This window comes from Diabrotica undecimpunctata, chromosome 3 (genome assembly GCF_040954645.1).
Source record: "Diabrotica undecimpunctata isolate CICGRU chromosome 3, icDiaUnde3, whole genome shotgun sequence".
Taxonomy (NCBI): domain Eukaryota; kingdom Metazoa; phylum Arthropoda; class Insecta; order Coleoptera; family Chrysomelidae; genus Diabrotica; species Diabrotica undecimpunctata.
The window spans coordinates 165,440,075-165,459,498 of NC_092805.1; the positions used below are offsets into that span (position 1 = coordinate 165,440,075).

At 35.8% G+C, this 19,424-nt stretch overlaps 1 protein-coding gene across 2 annotated transcripts in view; it reads right to left on the reverse strand.

The window, feature by feature from the left end:
- Positions 1–19,424, reverse strand: part of Best2 (bestrophin 2) — a 115,871-nt gene that overhangs the window by 40,631 nt on the left and 55,816 nt on the right. For both annotated transcript variants that reach the window (XM_072527447.1, XM_072527446.1), the window contains exons 2-4: positions 11,704–11,814; positions 6,509–6,680; positions 99–228 (exon numbers count right to left, since the gene is read on the reverse strand). In XM_072527447.1, the coding sequence (XP_072383548.1) occupies positions 99–228; positions 6,509–6,680; positions 11,704–11,814 (413 nt within the window). The remainder of the gene's footprint in view (positions 1–98; positions 229–6,508; positions 6,681–11,703; positions 11,815–19,424) is intronic.

The following is a 19,424-nucleotide window of genomic DNA, read 5'->3' on the forward strand; positions in this document are numbered from 1 at the left end:
TCTAAGGCTTCCTGAGAATCCTGGTATTTCATTACCTTTGTTTTACATAAACATTGACATAAATCAAAATACATAAATTTGGATATTGGATTACTGACCTGAATCTACAACATGCTGCCAAGTTGGAAACCTCTTCTTCACCCTGAGCGATATCCTTTGTAATGTTATAACATAAGCTAAAACAGCGTACCTTACTATAGTTCTTCTCATCAGTCTTTGTCTTTCATTCTGCAATAAAAAATATTGAGAAGATATTATAATTAAATCATGCTAAATCTAAAAGATTCCTAACCTAGCAGAGAAGTTTTCTTATGCTATATATGACACTATAAAATGAACCAGGAGTTAACAACAATTAATAACACCTTAGAGAAAATCACAATAGAAATACAAAATAAGCTACATATGGGAAGAACTTGGGAATCAAAACGACCCAAGGGAAGACCACAGATTAGGGGGACAAATGACATAGGTCTCTCCCATTTTTCGCTACTTTTCACGGTTCTGTGCATCTTGCTGCCATTTCTTGGATATTGTTTCCATAACACATTGGTCAAATGTCTTCTGTTTCATAGCTATCGGGATGTTGCCTTCAAAGATGTCTCTTAGTGAACCATACACCGCCCAAGCAAGTGTTATTTGTAGTTGAAATTCACAAGTCTGATTATCTTTGCTTATTCTGATTTCATGACCGAGATATATGTACTTTTCTGTCAATTTTACCACTTGATTTCGGATGGTTAGGTGTTCGCTTAGAACCAAATTTGTCATAAATTTGGTCTTACTGATGTTCATTTTTAGACTTATTGAAGATACGGGTAGCGATAGGAACTATTTTAGAGTCCCTTGGATTCTATTGGATAGTCCTATCACGGAAAGTGAATCAATATCTGTCAAATGGAATCAAACCTTAATAGAAAAATCGATAGAATATAACAGATCACTGGTACTTATCTTCGTAGACTTTCACAAAGACTTCGATACCGTGGAATTAGACAGCCTTATAACTGCTCTGAACAATTAGTAGAATAGATTACCGGCTTACAAAGTTGGTACAAACATTCTACCAAAACGCCACAATGCGTGTAAAACTACATGATACCACCAGAGAAATTCATATAAAGCTGAGACTGAGACAGTGCGGCACTCTCTTGGTTAAATTATTTATAACGGTCCTCGAATACGCCTTTAAAATGAAGTGGGAAATGCTCAATCATCTGCGTTTTGCCGATGATATAGTACTTATTACCAAAGATCTACGTAAAGCACAACAAATGCTACAATAAGAAGAAAGTAGAACAAGAAAAACAAAAAGAAAAAGTAGAAGTCGTTCCGATGAATGATGTTAAACATTCTGGTATGAATGATGAAAAAAAGGTTAGTAAAAGTGATTATATTATCAAATGAATTAATCTAAAATACTAAGTACCAAATTTTCATTTACGTACTAAATCAATGACATATGATGTAAACATTAAATAAACGATTAAGCTGATTGACACATATTTTAGTATCAAAACAACTAGGAAAAGTAGTGCAATACCCTCAGCGCCAAGAAGGTTATTGTTTCTAAATCGTACATCGCAAAAACGTGTTCTGCATAACTAAAGAACTGGTTACTTTGCGGCTGTTGCCGATTTACTGGATCTGACTAAAAATAACTATAATAGAATAATCTCTGGTTAAAGTGAATATTTCGTCGTGATTTTTAAATACAGCATGTCCCAGGACTAATGTGAAATAGTTGTGAGCGTATACGGCGAGTTAAAATAATGGTAATATTTTATATAAACTTTTTTAATACAAGCTACCGGTTTCGAGTTCTAGGACTTTAATCGCGAGTGTACTCGAAGCACTGCACAACAGAGGGATGAACATCGCTGGGCGGCCCTACTGTCGTTCGATGTTAAGAATACATTCAATACGCTGAAGTGGAACGAGGTAATGAAGGTAATGGAGGAGAGAATGTCCTGGTTACCTGATGAATGTGGTGGCGGAGTATCGTGAGAAGGATTATGCTGGAGAAGGTCGACCTGACGGCCGGGCTCCTCTAGGCCCGATGCTATTACTTAGCATAAGACGGGGTTATGAACTGTAAATACGGATAGGATACAATCCCCTTCGCATTCGCGGATGACCTCGCTGTACTGGTAGTGGCCCGGGATGAACCAGATCTCAAATACCGGGTTTGGAACGCAGGCTGCGTAGTAAAGAAATTTATACCGCAGCACGGATTGAAACTTGCGGCAGAGAAAACCGAAGCCATCATTCTTAAGGGAAAAGGAACAGGCAAAGTGTGGAACTACAATGTGCGGGGGCATGTCTAACACTCGAGAAACAAATTAAGTACCTAGGAGTGACGTTGCACCAGAATGGAGGTGACCCGGAAATCTGCACATAGTGTGGTGCGTTGGGAGGGTGTTGCCCAATATTAGGGGACCCAAATCCGAAAGGAGGAGCACTTTACACGATGTTGTGCAGTCCATCGTCCTCTACGCGGCACCAGTCTGGAGCGGGGCGGTAGAGATAACAGCCTATAGGAGGCTCATAGTATGAGTGGACAGCACAAGTCTGTTGCAAGTGGCATGCGTCTACAGGACTGTGTCTGCAGCAGCACCACTGGATGTGTTCCGTTGGATGTTTTGGGGGTGGAAAGAAAAGAGCTCTATGAAAAGAGACCCAAACCTTACTATGGCCGAGAGAAGACACTAAAGGGAAAGGTCAATTGAATGACGGCAAGAAGAATGGAACAGCACGGAGGATGTGGCACAGTGGACAAAGATGCTGATCCCGAACATAAGAGATTGGGTGGACTGTGGCCACAGGCGACTGGATTATTTCCTAACGCAGGTGCTCACAGGACACGGGTGTTTTAAGGCCTATCTCTCTAGGTTCGGAAAGGCTGACACAGATGAATGCCTATACTGTGGACACTCGGAGACTGTGACACATATAATGAGTGTAACAGATGGGTAGTAGAAAGGAACAGAATGGAAAGAGAGACAGGTGTGAATTTTGTTACAGTGAGAGAAATGACCGAGAGGATGATTAAAAATAAAGCACAGTCAGACTAGCGTACACAACTATATCCATGCAGTGATCAAGATGAAAGAAGGGAAAGAAAGACAGCTAGACCAACGGCAAAGATAAAAAGGAAAGATGCTGGAAGTTGAAGGTAGAAAAGTGAGTCAGACTGTATGAGGTAGACTGTGTGAGTTAGATTGTGAGGAAGCCTGTTTCACGCGCTACCTGGAACAAGACGGGAGCCTCCTTGCTGACAGTCTGTGGATCAAGGTAGCGCTTCGGAAGTGATCGCTGGATGACAGAAGAGGGTCTGGTTTAGCAGGTAGGTGTTCGACGTAGACTCGGCGACGAAAGGGCATTTTAAAGTACCTCGGGAACTATCGCCGGGAGTGGAACCACATTAGCTAAATTAATTAAAATATGGAAAGACCTAACACTAACCTAACACTAGAAAGACTAAGCTCAGGTTGATCAATACCCTTATTTTTCCCATTCCCATAAACATCGACTCTCAAAAAAAATCGATAGAAGTAAAATCGAAACTTTCGAAATGTGGGTTTAGGTGTGAGTTAAGGTCAAAGTTCGTTATTCGTACAGAGTTGATCATCACGGTGTTCTCGAATTGAGGACCGCTACCTGAAAAGCCAAAATAAGTGCACCGAATTACGGACCGAACGAGATTTTAATGAGTAAGGAAATATTTAAGAATAAAATACAGTATAGCCCAAAATAAACAGTACTGAACTTGTAATTCATCATCATAAGTGGCTCGACAATCCGTTGTAGATCTTGGCCTGCTCACAAAGAAGTCGCCACTCCTGTCGATTCCTGGCAACTTCCCTCCATCTTCTAACCCCTAGAATCTGTAGGTCTTCTTCCACACCATCAATCCATCTCATTCGTGGTCGTCCTCTGCTTCTTGTGCCCTCTGGTTTTGAAAATGTTAATCTCTTCGTGTATTCGTGATCTGACATCCTAGCAATGTGTCCAGCCCATCTAAGTCTCTGCACTTTAACGAATTTCACAATATCTGGATCGGTGTATAACTGATACAGTTCAAAGTTGTATCTTCGACGCCATAGCCCATTTTCATTTACGGCCCCAAAAATCTTTCTAAGAATTTTTCTCTCAAAAATACCAAGAAGTCTTTTATCATTTTGAGATAAGATCCACGTTTCAGCCCCATATATCAAAACTGGTCTTATTAAGGTCCTGTATATATTAAGCTTTAGTGCACGTTTTATATTTTTATTTTTTAAATGTCTCTGAAGGCCGTGAACAGTTCTGTTTGCTATTGCTATGCGTCTTTTTATTTCGTCGCTTGTCGTGTTTGTTGCGTTTACTAGCGATCCAAGATATGTAAATTCTTTGACTTGCTTAAAGGTATGGTTGTTAATTTGAATTCTTTGTTGGATATTTCGAGGGTTTTTAGAAACCAACATATATTTGGTTTTTTCCTCGTTTACCACAAGTCCTAATTCACTTGCTGCGTCCGCAAGCCTTGTAAAACACTGCACCATGTCTCTCATACTTCTGCCCACTATAACTATATCGTAATTATTTAATTGTTTTAAAAAATACGTAATATTGACACTTTATAACATGTTCTAAATGAGCTTCTTCTCTCTCAAGGGAGACTTATTTACTATTAATATCTGGAATACCGATATTCCAGATTTCTCGTAATGTTATGAAATAAAGGTTTATCATCCTTTAACTCATTGATGATTTTTGGTGCCCGTTTAAGAACGGCAGTTTTAGTCATGCCCCAAATGTATGCGTCTGGAGATGTTAAATCTGGAGAATATGCAGGATAGGGGAAGTCAGTAAATCGTGAAATGAATTTATTTGGAAAATGTTCCTGAAGAAATTGACGAACTGCGACAGCAGAATGGCAAGTTGCCCCATCCTGCTGGAAAAATTGGTCTCGAAATACCAAATTACGTGTACGAAAAAATTTACGTAGATCAGGGATAAAGCGTGTTAAAATTTGTATATACCTCTGTTGATTAAGTGTTACTTGCCTACCATTTTCTTCGATAAAGTATGGACCAATGATTCCGTGTTCCGAAACTGCAAGCCGGACACTCACTTTTGCGCTATGTAAAGGAACTTCTTGAACTTCATTTGGTCTGGCAAAGCCCAGAAATCGATTTGTGCGACGAGTTACCTGGCCTGACAAATGAAAATATGCTTCGTCTGAAGACCATACATTTTTCAAAAATTCAGGATTTTCATACTGTAATTCAAGAATTCTGGCACAATATTCCACTCTACTGTGATAATCCCTGGGATGTAATTGTTGATGTACTTGAATCACAAACGAAAATGCACCCAGCTCCTTCAGGATTCTTTGCAAGGAAGTTCGTTTTAAGCCAAGATGCAACGCTGTTCTTGTCTGGCCGGCTTTCGGATTTTCGCTCAAAAACACGTTCATGGTTATCGATGTTATTAACTGTCCTGGGACGCTCTGAGTTCCCTTTTCGTTGGCACCATACATTACCTGTATTTCTAAACTTTTCAACAACCTTCAACATTACAGCATTACTTGGAGAATGTTTATTAAACCGTTGTGTGAATTGATTGTGTGCCGTTGTGTGAAGTATTGCAGACTTGCACTATTATATCGACCGATTCCGTATGAGAGAAAATAATGCTCCACAAGAAACACTTTCTCCTCTGAACTTAACACCATTTTTAACAATTAGACCTTAATAATTAATTGTTCATAGATAAAATTACACCTATGTTAATTGTTTAAGGATTACTTGACAGGTCTATACTAGGTAATTTGAATATGACAGCGCGCACAAAGAGACATCTATGTTTCAGTTTCAGTTTATTTATTATCAAGACTGTTTATTTTGGGCAATACTGTATTATTTTAGATTTAGTTTATTTTGAGCTGTCTTGAAAGGTAGTCAAAATGAGTGAAATTAAAATGATCTCAAGTGAAAAGAGAAACTCGTTACTTGTATTGGATGATTACAAGTATCGTGAAAAAATAGTGCTTAAAAGTGGTGAAAAGTTTTGGACATGTACGGTGAATAAATGTAACGCAAAATTGTTTACGCTAGGTGTAGATAATACAACTTCCCGAAAAGAAACATCTACGATTATTGGGATTCGTACTTTTAATAATATTTTATACCTTCCTTGGTTCTCAATTCGTGCGATTTTTTCAGGTATAAAAGTAAACCCTTACTTAAAATTTCATTTTGGTCCTCAATTCGTGTCTACCCGATCATCAGTTCTTCATTTTCGTTTTGAACATTTTTGTGGGGATACTACCTTGGATTTGAACTACCTGGGGATAATAATCCCTAGGAGGATTAATCGAGGAGGTTTTAGAGATTTTAAATATTAAATATAATAATAGTAAATATGCAATAAAAAATACATAACTTTTGCAGTTTAATTCTACATCTTATTTCAGTTTTATGGTATATTTTGCAAGGTATGAATAAAACCAATACGTACTTACCGCGCCTGGAATGCCCGCGTTGAGGAACAAGGCAAGAGTATCAGGCCAAGGCAGCAATTTGTACTGGTCCCACCACCTGCCTACCACTAAAGATACATAAAAACCTAATACGAAAGACATTGGTATCATCTCACTTTGTTGACCAAAATAAAGCCGAATTTTTTCAAATATCCTGAAAACAAAGAGGAAATATTTGTTACACTCCGTTTGAAAATGATAATAGTAAAATTTTTATGACTGCGGATAATCCCAAACGTAATGCCATAAAACAGTGACGACGAATTTTAAACGTGTTAGTAGGGTACATTCAAAAATATAGTGCCTTCTTGAACACAGCGTATTCAGCATAAAAAATTAGAGTAGAAAATCATCATTAATTTTTATAAAAACGTTCTGCACATAAATATACAATATATATAAAATTTTATTATATATATATATATATATATATATATATATATATATATATACAAGTGATAGAATAAAAAATAGTACCGTTGTAGGGGAGAGTCCCACAGTACCGGCCGGCATACAGTACCGGCCAGTTGAAAGTTCTACAAACCTATAATAGATGGTACGGTGATGATTATTGGTATTATAATTGGTGATTTTCAACATTTTAAGATCCAGTTTAAAACAAATAACTCCTGGTATGTATAGTGTACTTATATAACTATAAAAAAGTATACTTTAAATCAATATTTGTGCGTTTGTTTTTACCTGTAAACAAACTTATTTTTTTTTTCGTTTCCTCCAGTACCGACCACTGCATTGTCCTGCAGTACCGGCCAATAATAAAGTTCGTTTTTAAAAGATTTCTTTTACTTACAGGTACGCAAAAATGCCAAGTGATAAAAATAATGTTCATGTGAGGCAAAAAAGGGCAGCTGGGATCCTGCGAACATGCGAAAAGCCGTGGAAAAGGTACTGAATAATGAGATGAGTGCACGCCAAGCTGCCGAAGGCTATCAGATACCACGTCACGAACTACATTGAATGATAGAGTAAGTGCTATTAAAAATAATAAAGAGATATCCATTGAGCCAGTTATGGGTCGTTTTCACAATACTTTTTCACCTGAACATGAAGAAACATTGGCGACACATGTTAAAGACTTGGCCAATAGACTAATGCCTTTAAACAGGCAAGAATTTTTACGTCTTGCTTTTCAACTGGCAGAGAAGTTGAAGTTACCTCACCAGTTTAATAAAGAAAAAGAAATGGCAGGGAAAAACTATTATTATTCTTTTATGAAAAGACATAGTGATTTATCATTGCGGAGTGCTGAATCAACGAGCTTAATGAGAGCAGTAGGATTTAACAGACCTCAGATTGAGCGTTTCTTTGATGGTTTAGAGACTTTGATACAGAGGTTTAAATTCACTCCTTATAAAATATGGAATTGCGACGAGACTGGTGTCAGCATTGTCCAAAAACATGCCAAAGTTTTAGCTACTAAAAACCAAAAACAAGTAGGAAAACTGACTTCAGCAGAACGTGGAAAGAACGTGACGGTGCTTTTTGCAATGAGCGCTGGAGGTCAATTTGTTCCACCATATTTTATATTTCCACGAGTCCGAATGAATGAAAGACTAATGGTTAACGCCCCAAATGAGAGCGTAGGCGAAGCTCAGCCAAACGGCTGGATGAATGCCGAATTATTTTTCAAATGGATGCATCATTTTGTGCAGTATTCTAATCCTATAGCAGAGAATCCAGTTCTCCTGATTTTAGATGGACATGCGAGTCATAAGGACTTAGATGTTATTGAATTTGCCCGAAAAAATAACATCCATATGCTTAGCACCCCACCACATACGACCCATAAGCTACAGCCACTAGATCGTACGTTCATGAAGCCATTTAAATCTGCTTATAATAATGCATGTGACTTGTGGATGAGATTAAATCCCGGTATTAGAATCAGTGAATACGAGATTGCTGGCTTAGGTGCTTCAGCTTTTAATCGAGTTTCTCGAATGGAAATCTTTATTTGTTCTAAAATAACCAACATTACAGAACAACAATCAACGTCAGAATCATTGCCTTCATCTTCCCAACTGCTAGAAGCAACACCTTCAACATCAGAACCGTTGCCTTTATCTTCCCAACTGCTAGAACCAACATCTACTACTCCTGCTCCTGATCTCGTAGCCCATATTACAAATTCTGTGCATTCCGACAACCAAACTACTCTTGCTAATGGAGAATCACAAATTGCTTTTTTGCGGCAATTAGAATCTCAAGAAGAAGCTACAATTGACCTATCCACAGACAATTTTAAAGCTGCACTTACAGAACTCTCACCGGTTCCTGATGCTTCTAAAAGAAGAGCAACTGCCCGGAGTCGTAAAGCTGAAAAAAGCGAAATTATAACTGGTTCTTCATACAAAAAAATGCTGGAAGAGAAAAAAGCAGGCAAAACAAGCGTCGAATCACTTAAACGAGGGAAGAATTTACTTGTGGAAAATGACGTTAACAAAAAAAATAAGGTCTCAGGAAAATATGTTCAGAAAGGTAAAAGCTTGTTGTCAGGAAGATATGTTAGTAAGAAAAGTAGGAAAAATAAAGATGAAAACCTACCTCCTCCTAGCAGACCGGTTGAAGAAGAGACAGTTTGTCCTTTGTGCACTGAATCTCATGAAGAGGATTGGATACAGTGTGGAAACTGTAATATTTGGGTTCATGAGGCTTGTGCGAACATATCAGAGCTATCCAAACAATATATTTGTGATTTCTGTATTGTTTAATTGGTAATATATTTACTGGCCGGTACTGGAGGCCAATTTTATAAAGTTTGATTTTTCCTTATCTTTAATTTTCATTAATAAAGTGATTATTTTGAAACATTATGATTGTTTATTACTTTCATTGACAGCATAATAGTCATTTCATACATGACAGGAAGTATTAAACATGTACTTTTTAGCATTTTGATTTTTTTGTTGATAAACCTTAAGGTGACGGTACTGTAGGACTCTCCCCTACCGTTGAGAGCGCATCTCCTGGTCTTACTCCATTTTTTATTTTTATAATTTCTGTTGTTTCTCTTCCGGTGTCTATTATTACTTGGGAATCTCGCATTGCCATTTCTATCATTCTTATAATTTTATTTGGTATATTACTCTATTTTAAGTCTTGGATCATTTTTCTTCTATTTAGTAGTCTGTCAAACGCCTGTTTAAAGTGTAGGAAAAGTATATGTATTTCTCCGTCGTACTCGTATGTTTTCTCTATCACTTTTTTTAGCGTATGTATAGCGTCTATCGTGAATCTTCCTTTTCTAAAATTGTACTAGTAATCCCCTATGCTTTGTTCTGTTAGTCTGTCTCTAATATGCCAGTCATTACTTTATATGTTACATATAGTAAATTATTTGCTTTCAGTAAACTATTTGGCAATTCTTTTTCTTCATGTATTGTAATATATTTTAAGATATACAACAGATAAACTTAAGGATTAATTTTTAAACACTAATTCCTTGAAAATCCTCAAATTAACCCTAATAACAAGGTATTGAAGATTATAAATTTTAAGTACCTAATTAACCAAATTCAAATTCTTAGAATTTAGAATCTTAAAAATTTTCAGAATTATTTAATTAGGATTTAAGTCGGTCTTGATAACTTACAAATTTTCAACAATAGAAGATTTATAAGGGAAGATTAATTTTATTACTTTACCATCAGTTTTAAGATTCCGTTAGGATAATGAAGGCAGTATATTTGTGAATCCTCTTTACTTACATAATCTGTTTAGGTATAGAATATTATAATTAAGAAGTACCCAAGTTTCTGAGAAAGGATTATAACTTTCAATAAATATAAAATTATTTTGAATATTCACAATTATAAAAATAGGGAATAAACTTTCAGAAAACATCAAAATAAACAAAGATCTAAAACAGGGTTGTTGCATCTCACCAATGCTTTTTAAATATTCCTTGAAAAGGCATTAGAGATGTGGAAAAGGAAATTTGAAGGAATGGGCATTTAACACCTTACATACACTGTGTTTCTGTAAGAAAACCAAGAAAAAGCTGGAGAGAAGACATCGACAGAGATGAAGACGCATGTAGAGATGGATAGAATTCATAAACACAAGAGAATTAATGTGAGATAAAGACCTTAGAACTACATACAGTAAGCAAATCAACGAGAACTTGAGAAACATACAAGTAAATTGCATCGAGGAAATAAAAATGGCTATAGCCAATACTCACGAAGCAATCGCAATAAGAAAAAATCACAAAAACGAGTGAATGACGGAAGAGATACTTGACCGAATGGAGCAGCACAGAGAGTACAAAATACATCAAAACCAACAAAAATACAAGCACAGGCAGACAGCTTTGTACTACATAAAAAGGTTAAAGAAATTTCGAGTGTATACAAGAAACACCATGAGATTCGCCTGAAGAATGATCACGGAGACTACGGACATACCCGGGAAGAACTAGCTAAAATCTGGACAGACTATGCTTCGTCCCTATTTATGGATAATAGACCGCATCTACCAACTACTAAACTTACCCACGGAAAATTTATCCAGCCCTCCCATTTACCGAGGTGGAGTGCACTATAAAAGTAGCAAAACTGCGCAAGGCCCCAGGATCGAATGGGGTTACTACGGAAGACATAGGAAGATGACAACATCGATATGCTGGTAACAATTTTCAATGTCATAAATAACACTGGCCACATTCCAAAGGGTTAGCTTAATTCAACCTTTATAATGATCTCTAAATTACAAAAAACGGTAAAATGCAAAAACCACAGACTACTCAGTTTTAATGAGACATTCCCTTAAAGTATTTCTTCGCATTATCCACACAAGAATGTTTGGAAAGCTGGAAGAGCTAAGCGGCAAGAAAATTTGAGTTAAACCGGACATTTTGCATGTCGCAAAAGACAGAGATAATTCTCCAACGCAAAGGTCTTTTACTTCTTCACATAATTATATCCCCTAACCCTCTTTAATTCTTTGATTTGTTTGTTTGTTAGACACTTTTAGAGAAATGTAATTAGATAATTACATTTCTCCTGGCATACGTATAAAGCCAAAGATAATAATCAAGATAAAATAGAGAAAGATGAAGATTTTTTTGAATGTTTTGATATTTAAATATGAAGGGATTCAATCATTTTGCAGTTCTTTACTGTACAATAATTCAAATACATATGAAATTTACTTACCTCTGTTGAGGAGGAGTTAATGCAAACCTATAAATTAAGTTTATCACATAATATAAAAATAAATAGGCTAAAAGTTCTCTCCACACTAATTTGTACACACTTCCTCTCCATCTGCAACAAAGAAAAAATTCAATTAGTGTTTGTTTCAAATTGCAATTAAAGTAAAATATAGTTATTGGAGAAGAATCTGCTTTGCACAATATTGCATAATAGGTTATTCGAACAAAACAAAAGTTTAGTTATGAATATTATAAATTATATAATAGGTTAAAACCTTGACCGTGGGAAATGTAAACGCAGATTATTTATGTAAGTAAAAGAAAAAGGAAACAAACTGAAATTTTCTATTGCTTTTTCCTTGATCTTCTGACAAATTTTTAGCGATTTTTAAACTATTTTTGTTTGTCATGTTTAACACATTGATTTTACGATTCTGTAAATATAATATTGTTATAAAGATACTTTTCTTGTGGTATCTTAATGAAATTTACTATTTTTGTTGGAAATGTTACTTTAAAATTGTTTATTTGACGTTGCGATTTCCACTTCGGAATTTTTTTTGACGTGACAACGTCTTAAATTAGGTTGTGGCTCGGAGTCACTCATGAAAAAGTGTAACGCCCGCTCACGTCTGTTACGATGAGTCACCGAACGAGAGAGAGGCCCGCCGGACCGGCGAATGCCTTGCGTCTCTCTCCCACTCAAACATGATCGGTCCGCTGCGCGCGCAGGACTAGAGAATTAGGCGCGTTGAATCGGTGCGTGCTTGTGTCTCTGTCTTTCTCGAGCGTTATTGGCGTTGGATTACACATTACAGCAGAAACACTTCCTTTCATTTCATATTTCTCCTATCATCGTCCTATCCTTAACAAAATCACTCAAATAGAAATTAGTTAAGTTTAAGTTTACATGTACAATGTTTTAGTGAACAAAATATATTTCTATAGTTAAAATTTGTGCAATTCTTATTTTTATTCAATTCCTTGTTCCTATTGTGCAATTTAATAATATTCATATCAGTAAATATTCTACCAAGAAAAAGACGTTGTCACGTAAAATCTTCGCCCGTAAAACCGACTTTACAGGCAACCGATTTTTTTTGTTTTTTTTTGTAATAACATCCAAGATTTTTACAATCTGTTTCACAATAAAACCAATAAGTAAAACTTTAGAATGTCAGAGAGATGTAAGGTCTACTGACCAAAGCATCAGAACACAAATAGTGGCTTATTTACCGGTGGGATGTGCACATACACAGATAAGCGAACACGAATACTAAAAGCGGCACAGATCACAATGGCTGAGCGCTGTTGAAGGCGTAGCTTCCAGTACTGTAGGCATTGTCAGGATCGGTTTGGTAGGTCCAAGGGCCGCTTCAATCTCTTCGCTTGTTAGTTGTTAAGAAGATTTTATGCCAGGGTGTTAAAATGCACACCCCACCTGTTTTGATATTGTTCACAAATTCTTTTGCACTTTTCAGAGACTGTTATTACCTGCAGATTTCTATCTAAGGCATCCATCTGGATATACCAAGGGGCATTGGCGATTGTTCTTAAAGTTTTAGATTGAAATCTTTGTATTTTCATAACATTTGATTTGCTAGCTGATCCCCAGAGTTGCGAACCATATGACCAAACGGGTTTTATTATTAGTTTGTAGTCTTTTCGTCCATATATGTTTGGTCCATGTTAATCATTTGTCCAGATAAATTGGGGACATATACGTATTCTTAGAGTAAATGTAAAATGTGTAGATTTTAAGGGGTTTACTTTTTATCTTCAGAGTTTAAACCATTCATTAGTTTTGTTTAGATGTAGTTGCAGTATATCTGATGCTACTGCTGGATTACTATGAGATGTTAGGAAAACAGTATGATCTGCAAATGTTGCAAGCGTTAAATTATTGCTTGTTGGTAATTCAGCGGTATATATCAGGTACAGGATCGGTCCGAGTACACTACCCTGAGGTACACCAGATGGGATGGGATAGAGTTTTGTATAGGCTTCACTATACCTTACTGGATATCTCCTTTCTGTAAAGTATGATTTAAGCAGTTTGAAGTAATTGTGAAACAACGCAAGCTAGAATATTCTGGACATATAATGCGAAACGATCATAGATAGAATCTGCTGCAACTTATATTACAGGGAAGGGTCTACGGAAAGAGGGGATCAGGAAGAAGAAGAATATCTTGGCTCCAGAACTTACGAAAATGGTGTTCCTTGACCACTTCAGGACTATTTTGAGCTGCGGTCAATAAAGATAGAATGGTCATGCTATTAGCCAACATCCGTAACGGATAGGCACCACTAGAAGAAGAAGTAATTGTAAGGTAGGTTTTTCTTTAACTTTTCCAGAAGTCCCGTGTGCCACACTTTGTCAACAGCTTGGGAGGCATCTAAATAGGCTTCAGTGCAGTATTGCTTGTTTTCCAGACTAGTACTTATTGTTGTGTATAAGCTGTCAACTTGTTCTATTGTAGCGCGTTGGTTACGAAATCCAAATTGATGGTCAGGTATGAGACCTTTTTTGTCCAATATAGGTTTGATTTTTCTCAACAAAATTTTTCAATGTCTTACCTTTGAAATGACTGGGAGCAGACTTAACAACAATTATCTGCGTGTTAAATATAACGAAGAGTTATTGTCACCATGAGAAAGATCGTTAAGTATAGAGATCTGGAAATTCAAATACGAAGACAATGGGGAATGGAAAGTACGCAGATAATACCTATTATTCTTTCAACTACTGGATCATTCCAAAGAACCTCTTAAAATATATAAAATAATAAAAAACCGGTTTTTTAAATGGGAAACTGGAGAATGAACATCTCTATATGCCCATGCAGAAAGCTGTACTGCCCTCAACGTACGAAAGATGCTTAAGAAAATTTTTGGGAGACACTCCAGCATATAAAGTCACCTACGGCTCGATAACACGGAAAGAGTCCCACCAGAGCTCAATCCTTTTGATACCGTAGGTATTTAGGATGAGTGATTTTGCCCTTAAAGGAAGTGAGAGCCATATGGCTAAACCACAATAAAATTTTTAAAAAAGCAATAAAAAAATAAAAACAACAGAAAAAAATTTCTGATTTTAATATTTGCTGTACTAACTGTTAAATAGAAAATACAATACAATAGTATTAAATGTAGATAAGTACCAACCCTATCTTTTGTAAAGAGAAAACTCAAAACAAATTGACTGGCAAGTTGGTTGTTAAAAAATTTATATTCATAAAAATATTTGTAAAGCCGCCTCTGCTAAATAGCTTCTTAAAAATTAAAACACCGCAATTAATACAAAAATATATAACGAAATTCGCAGCATTTATTAATTAAATATTTCTAATACGTAAATTCTTACGAAGGACGATTCAACCTATGGTAATTAGGCACGTCTTGTCTATATTTTTCTCAATTACATCGTTATCCTCGGGCTTAAACAAATGCTAATATGTTTAATTATACAAATATTTACTGTTTTGAAAAACCACATCGATCTCACGACTTTGGTATTAGAATTGAAAAAATTAATCGAATCACTAGCAGGTAAACACATTATTATCGATCCAAAGCTTCTTCCTATATTGGTTAAATTATTATTTTAGTATGTTGTTATTATGGTCTATAAAGTTTGTGGCCTGTGATTAAATGTTTATTTAATATAAAAATATAAATATTTCTTATGTATTTATTATGTATTATTTCTTACATAATAATCTTCGTCTGGCCATTATAAAACTAACGAAAGATTATTACTTTAAGTTTATCCTTTACAGAAAATTTACAAGCAAAATCGATGTCCAACTTAACCAAACCATGAGAATAATCACTGGGACAATAAAACCAACGCCAGTGAGATGGCTGCCTACTCTGAGCAATATTGCTCCACCAGATCTACGCCGTACAGCAGCATTAGTGAGAGAGTACCAGAAAATTATAGCCAACGTACAATTACCAATACATCAAGATATCCCAGACATCTCAAAAGAGCACCAGCGACTGAGATCTAGAAATCCTCCAATACGATCTGCCCGAAAAATTGGTAATTCCTATGATATACATAGGCAATGGACAACAAGATGGATGCCAACAGTAGAATCGGACTATATTAAGATATCCACCCCAACTCAGGGTTTCATCGGATCAAATCTGCCCCGGTCCACTTGGGCAAGGCTTAATCGTATACGTACCGGATATGATAAATGTGTTGATTCGCTGTTCAGGTGGGGTTGTGCAGAAAGTCCACAGTGCGATTGCGGAAAATCTAGACAGACTATAAGCCATTGTGTTTCAGACTGCTTGAATCGTGCCTACCGTGGAAACCTCCAGGACTTTGCGGACTGTTCCCCAGAAGCAATTGAATGGCTATGTAAATTGGACATTAATATTTAGTGTCATTCATTCTGTCATCTTTAGTGTTTAAATAATATATTTAATATATATGTAAATATTATTGTATTTGTATATTTATCGTACTGAGAAAGTCCATACGCTAAATAAATAACAGAAAATTTACGAATTATCTGCTGTTCTGGATATTTAAAACTAGAAATTTTATTCATGATCATATAATATACTAAATGACAACTTTCTGACTCGAAGTGCACCAAGCTATTCGAAAATAGGAAGTAGGATGAAAGGGGAGGTTAAGTTAAAGTAAATATTGCAAAAATGTAGGTACTCTACAGAAAAAAGTTGTTTTTGTCGTAAAAAAGTTGTAGATGCTGTAATTTGTAGCATTTGAATGATAAATTACTAGGACGATAGTTGTGCTAGGAAATCGGTGCAATGAAAAAAAATATAGTCTAATGTGGTCAACGTGCAAAAAGTGAGAGTAGTCAGCAGAAATTGAAATGTCATCATCATCAACATCATTCCCCAACTAGCCTCCTCAAGATTTTTTCTCTAGTCGTCTCTATCCATCGCCTTCCTTCTCCAAGCACGTATTCCCATATTTCTCATGTCTTCATCGATGTTATCAAGGAACCTTGTTCTGGGTCTTCCCTTCTTCTCTGACCAATGGGTCTATCAAGGAGCGTTTTTCTAGCTGGGTCATTTTGTTCCATCCACATTACATGCCCTATCCACCTCAGACGTACTATCTTAATATGTTTTATTACGATATCAGGTTCCTGGTATACTGCCAACTGCCAACTGACCTGTTCGACTACCTTCAACTGTCAACAACTGTAGGCAGTTGAAATGGATACAGTTAAAATAATAGAAAAAAGGATGAAAATGTAAAATTTTATAAGGCAAAAAAAAATTTGGGATGTTCATTTAAAGATGGAGTTACTACAAATAAAATGATATCTTTGGATGGTGAAATATTGTGAAAAGTAATATTTTTAAGTACCTGTGATCGGTGTTACAGTGTTACAATGGGGACATAGATGGAAATGCATGCAGTAGAACCATGGGGGATTGAATGAAGTGAAAGGAACCGACTGGTGTGTTATGTGACAGAAAGATTTCAATGAAAGTGGAAGGAAAATTATATAAAGCTACCTTAAGACCATCTATGATGTAAGGAACTGCATGTTGGGCAGTTAAAAAGAAAGAGGAACAACGAATGCATATAGCGGAGTTAGGAGTACTTTTATGGATAATTCTAGTGACAAAAGGTTACAATTAGAAATAGAGTGGCACCATTTGACACCAGAATAAGAGAGCACAGAACAAGATGATTCGAACATGTTCAATGGCGAGACGTTAATCACCCAATATAAAGAATTGCTGATTTGCTCAAGTCCCTGGGAGAAGTAGGAGAGGAAGACCAAAGAAAACCTAGAATACGCAGAACATCTCGGTAAATGGTATTAATATTGATATGACCAAAGATAGACACTTATGGAGAAATGCAATTGGAGAAGCCGACTTCGCATATGGATAAAGGCAAAGAGAATGATGATGAGTCGTCCTATAGAAAAAATAGAACATTTTAAGTACTTATGATCTAACAGGACATTATGATGTATAATCATAATACTGCCTATAGTGTATTTTTATGTATGAGAGAGTAATAAAACAATAAATTATGTATGCAAATCCCTAAACTGTTGATACGGGTGACTCAATGAAAAACAATTTTAAATTGAGTATGACCACCAGGTATAAAGGTTGGAGCAGAATAGAATACAATAGTTGTGAGGTTTACTAATCCCTAAATAAGGTTGCCAGTGTCGGAGTGATGGAGGTTAACAGGTACTAATGAATTTGCAAGAAATGTAAGATGTTTATTTTATTGGTTATATATAACCAATAAAAGTTTAATAAGTACCTACCTATTTGCAAAATAAAGTTTAATTCTTTAGATAAAATAAAACGTTTTATTTTATCTATTTGCAAAATAAAGTTTAATTCTTTGCCTATTTGCAAACGTTTTATTTTATCTGAAATGAGTGCATTCCACGAAGTAAGGGTTTCAACAATCAAACATTTAATTCTTTAATTCCAGGAATCTACGACAGTAATTGACTAGATAATTACCTTCTAAACTTATTCCACAGAAAATGTGATAGTGGGTTTTTCCATTTTGTATATAGGAAGGTCCAAGTGGCGTATTCAAAATTCTTAACAGTTCACTAAAAGTAGGTACTTCAGTTGCAAGGTGCAGTTTATTGTGTATACTAGTGTTATGGAAAATTTGGAAGTGCAGTGTAAACGCCGAAAAATTGGTCCTCTAACAGTTAATGAAAAAATATTAATATTTAATTGTTTTAAATCATTTACAGACAAACGTTTATGTGAAAGTGTTGATGAGACCGTTGAGTTAGTTAGCAGTACACTTGGTGTTGGGAAATCTACGATTTACAGAGTTATTAAAGAAGAGAAATGTGGTAGTTTTCAAATGCCACGTAATGCTCCAGGGAAACCAAAATTTCAAATAGAATATCATTTTAAAGAAGGACGGAAAGTGCATGAATTCTTCTTTAGACAAGAATTTCCAACATTGGATAAAGTTCTTGTCTCAGTTCGAGATGATAAGGATTACCCAGAAATGAGTCGAAGTACGTTATGGAAACTTTTAAAAGAAATAGGCTTCCGCTGGAAAAAGAATCCCAGAAAGTCTATTTTATTAGAAAGAAGCGATATTGTCATATGGAGAAGACATTTTCTAAGAACCATAAAGGAAATGAGAAACCAAAAAAGAAAAATATTTTATCTTGATGAAACATGGATCAACGAGGGTCATACACCAAATAAATTTTGGCAGGATGAAACTGTTATAAGTCAAAGGCACGCTTTTGTAAATAACTTATCTACTGGTTTAAACCCACCATCAGGAAAGGGACGCAGGCTGATAATAGTACACATTGGCAGTTCAGACGGTTTTATTGAAGGTGGTTTATTAACTTTTGAATCAACTCGTACCGGTGACTACCATGAAGACATGAACGCTGATGTCTTTCAAGAATGGTTCGAACAAATGATAGATCTTCTTCCTAAGAACTGTGTAATAGTAATGGATAATGCAAGTTATCACTCCAGACTTATAGAAGGACTGCCCACAACCAAGTGGTTAAAAAAAGACTTGCAGAATTGGCTGAGTTCAAAAAATATTACGTACCATCCCGGATCTATAAGAAAGGAACTTTATTCGTTGTGTGCCCTTCATAAAGAAAAATTTAAAAAATACGAAATTGATGAAATTGCCAAAAATCGTGGAATGACAGTACTTAGATCCCCACCATATCATTGTGAATTAAACCCGAT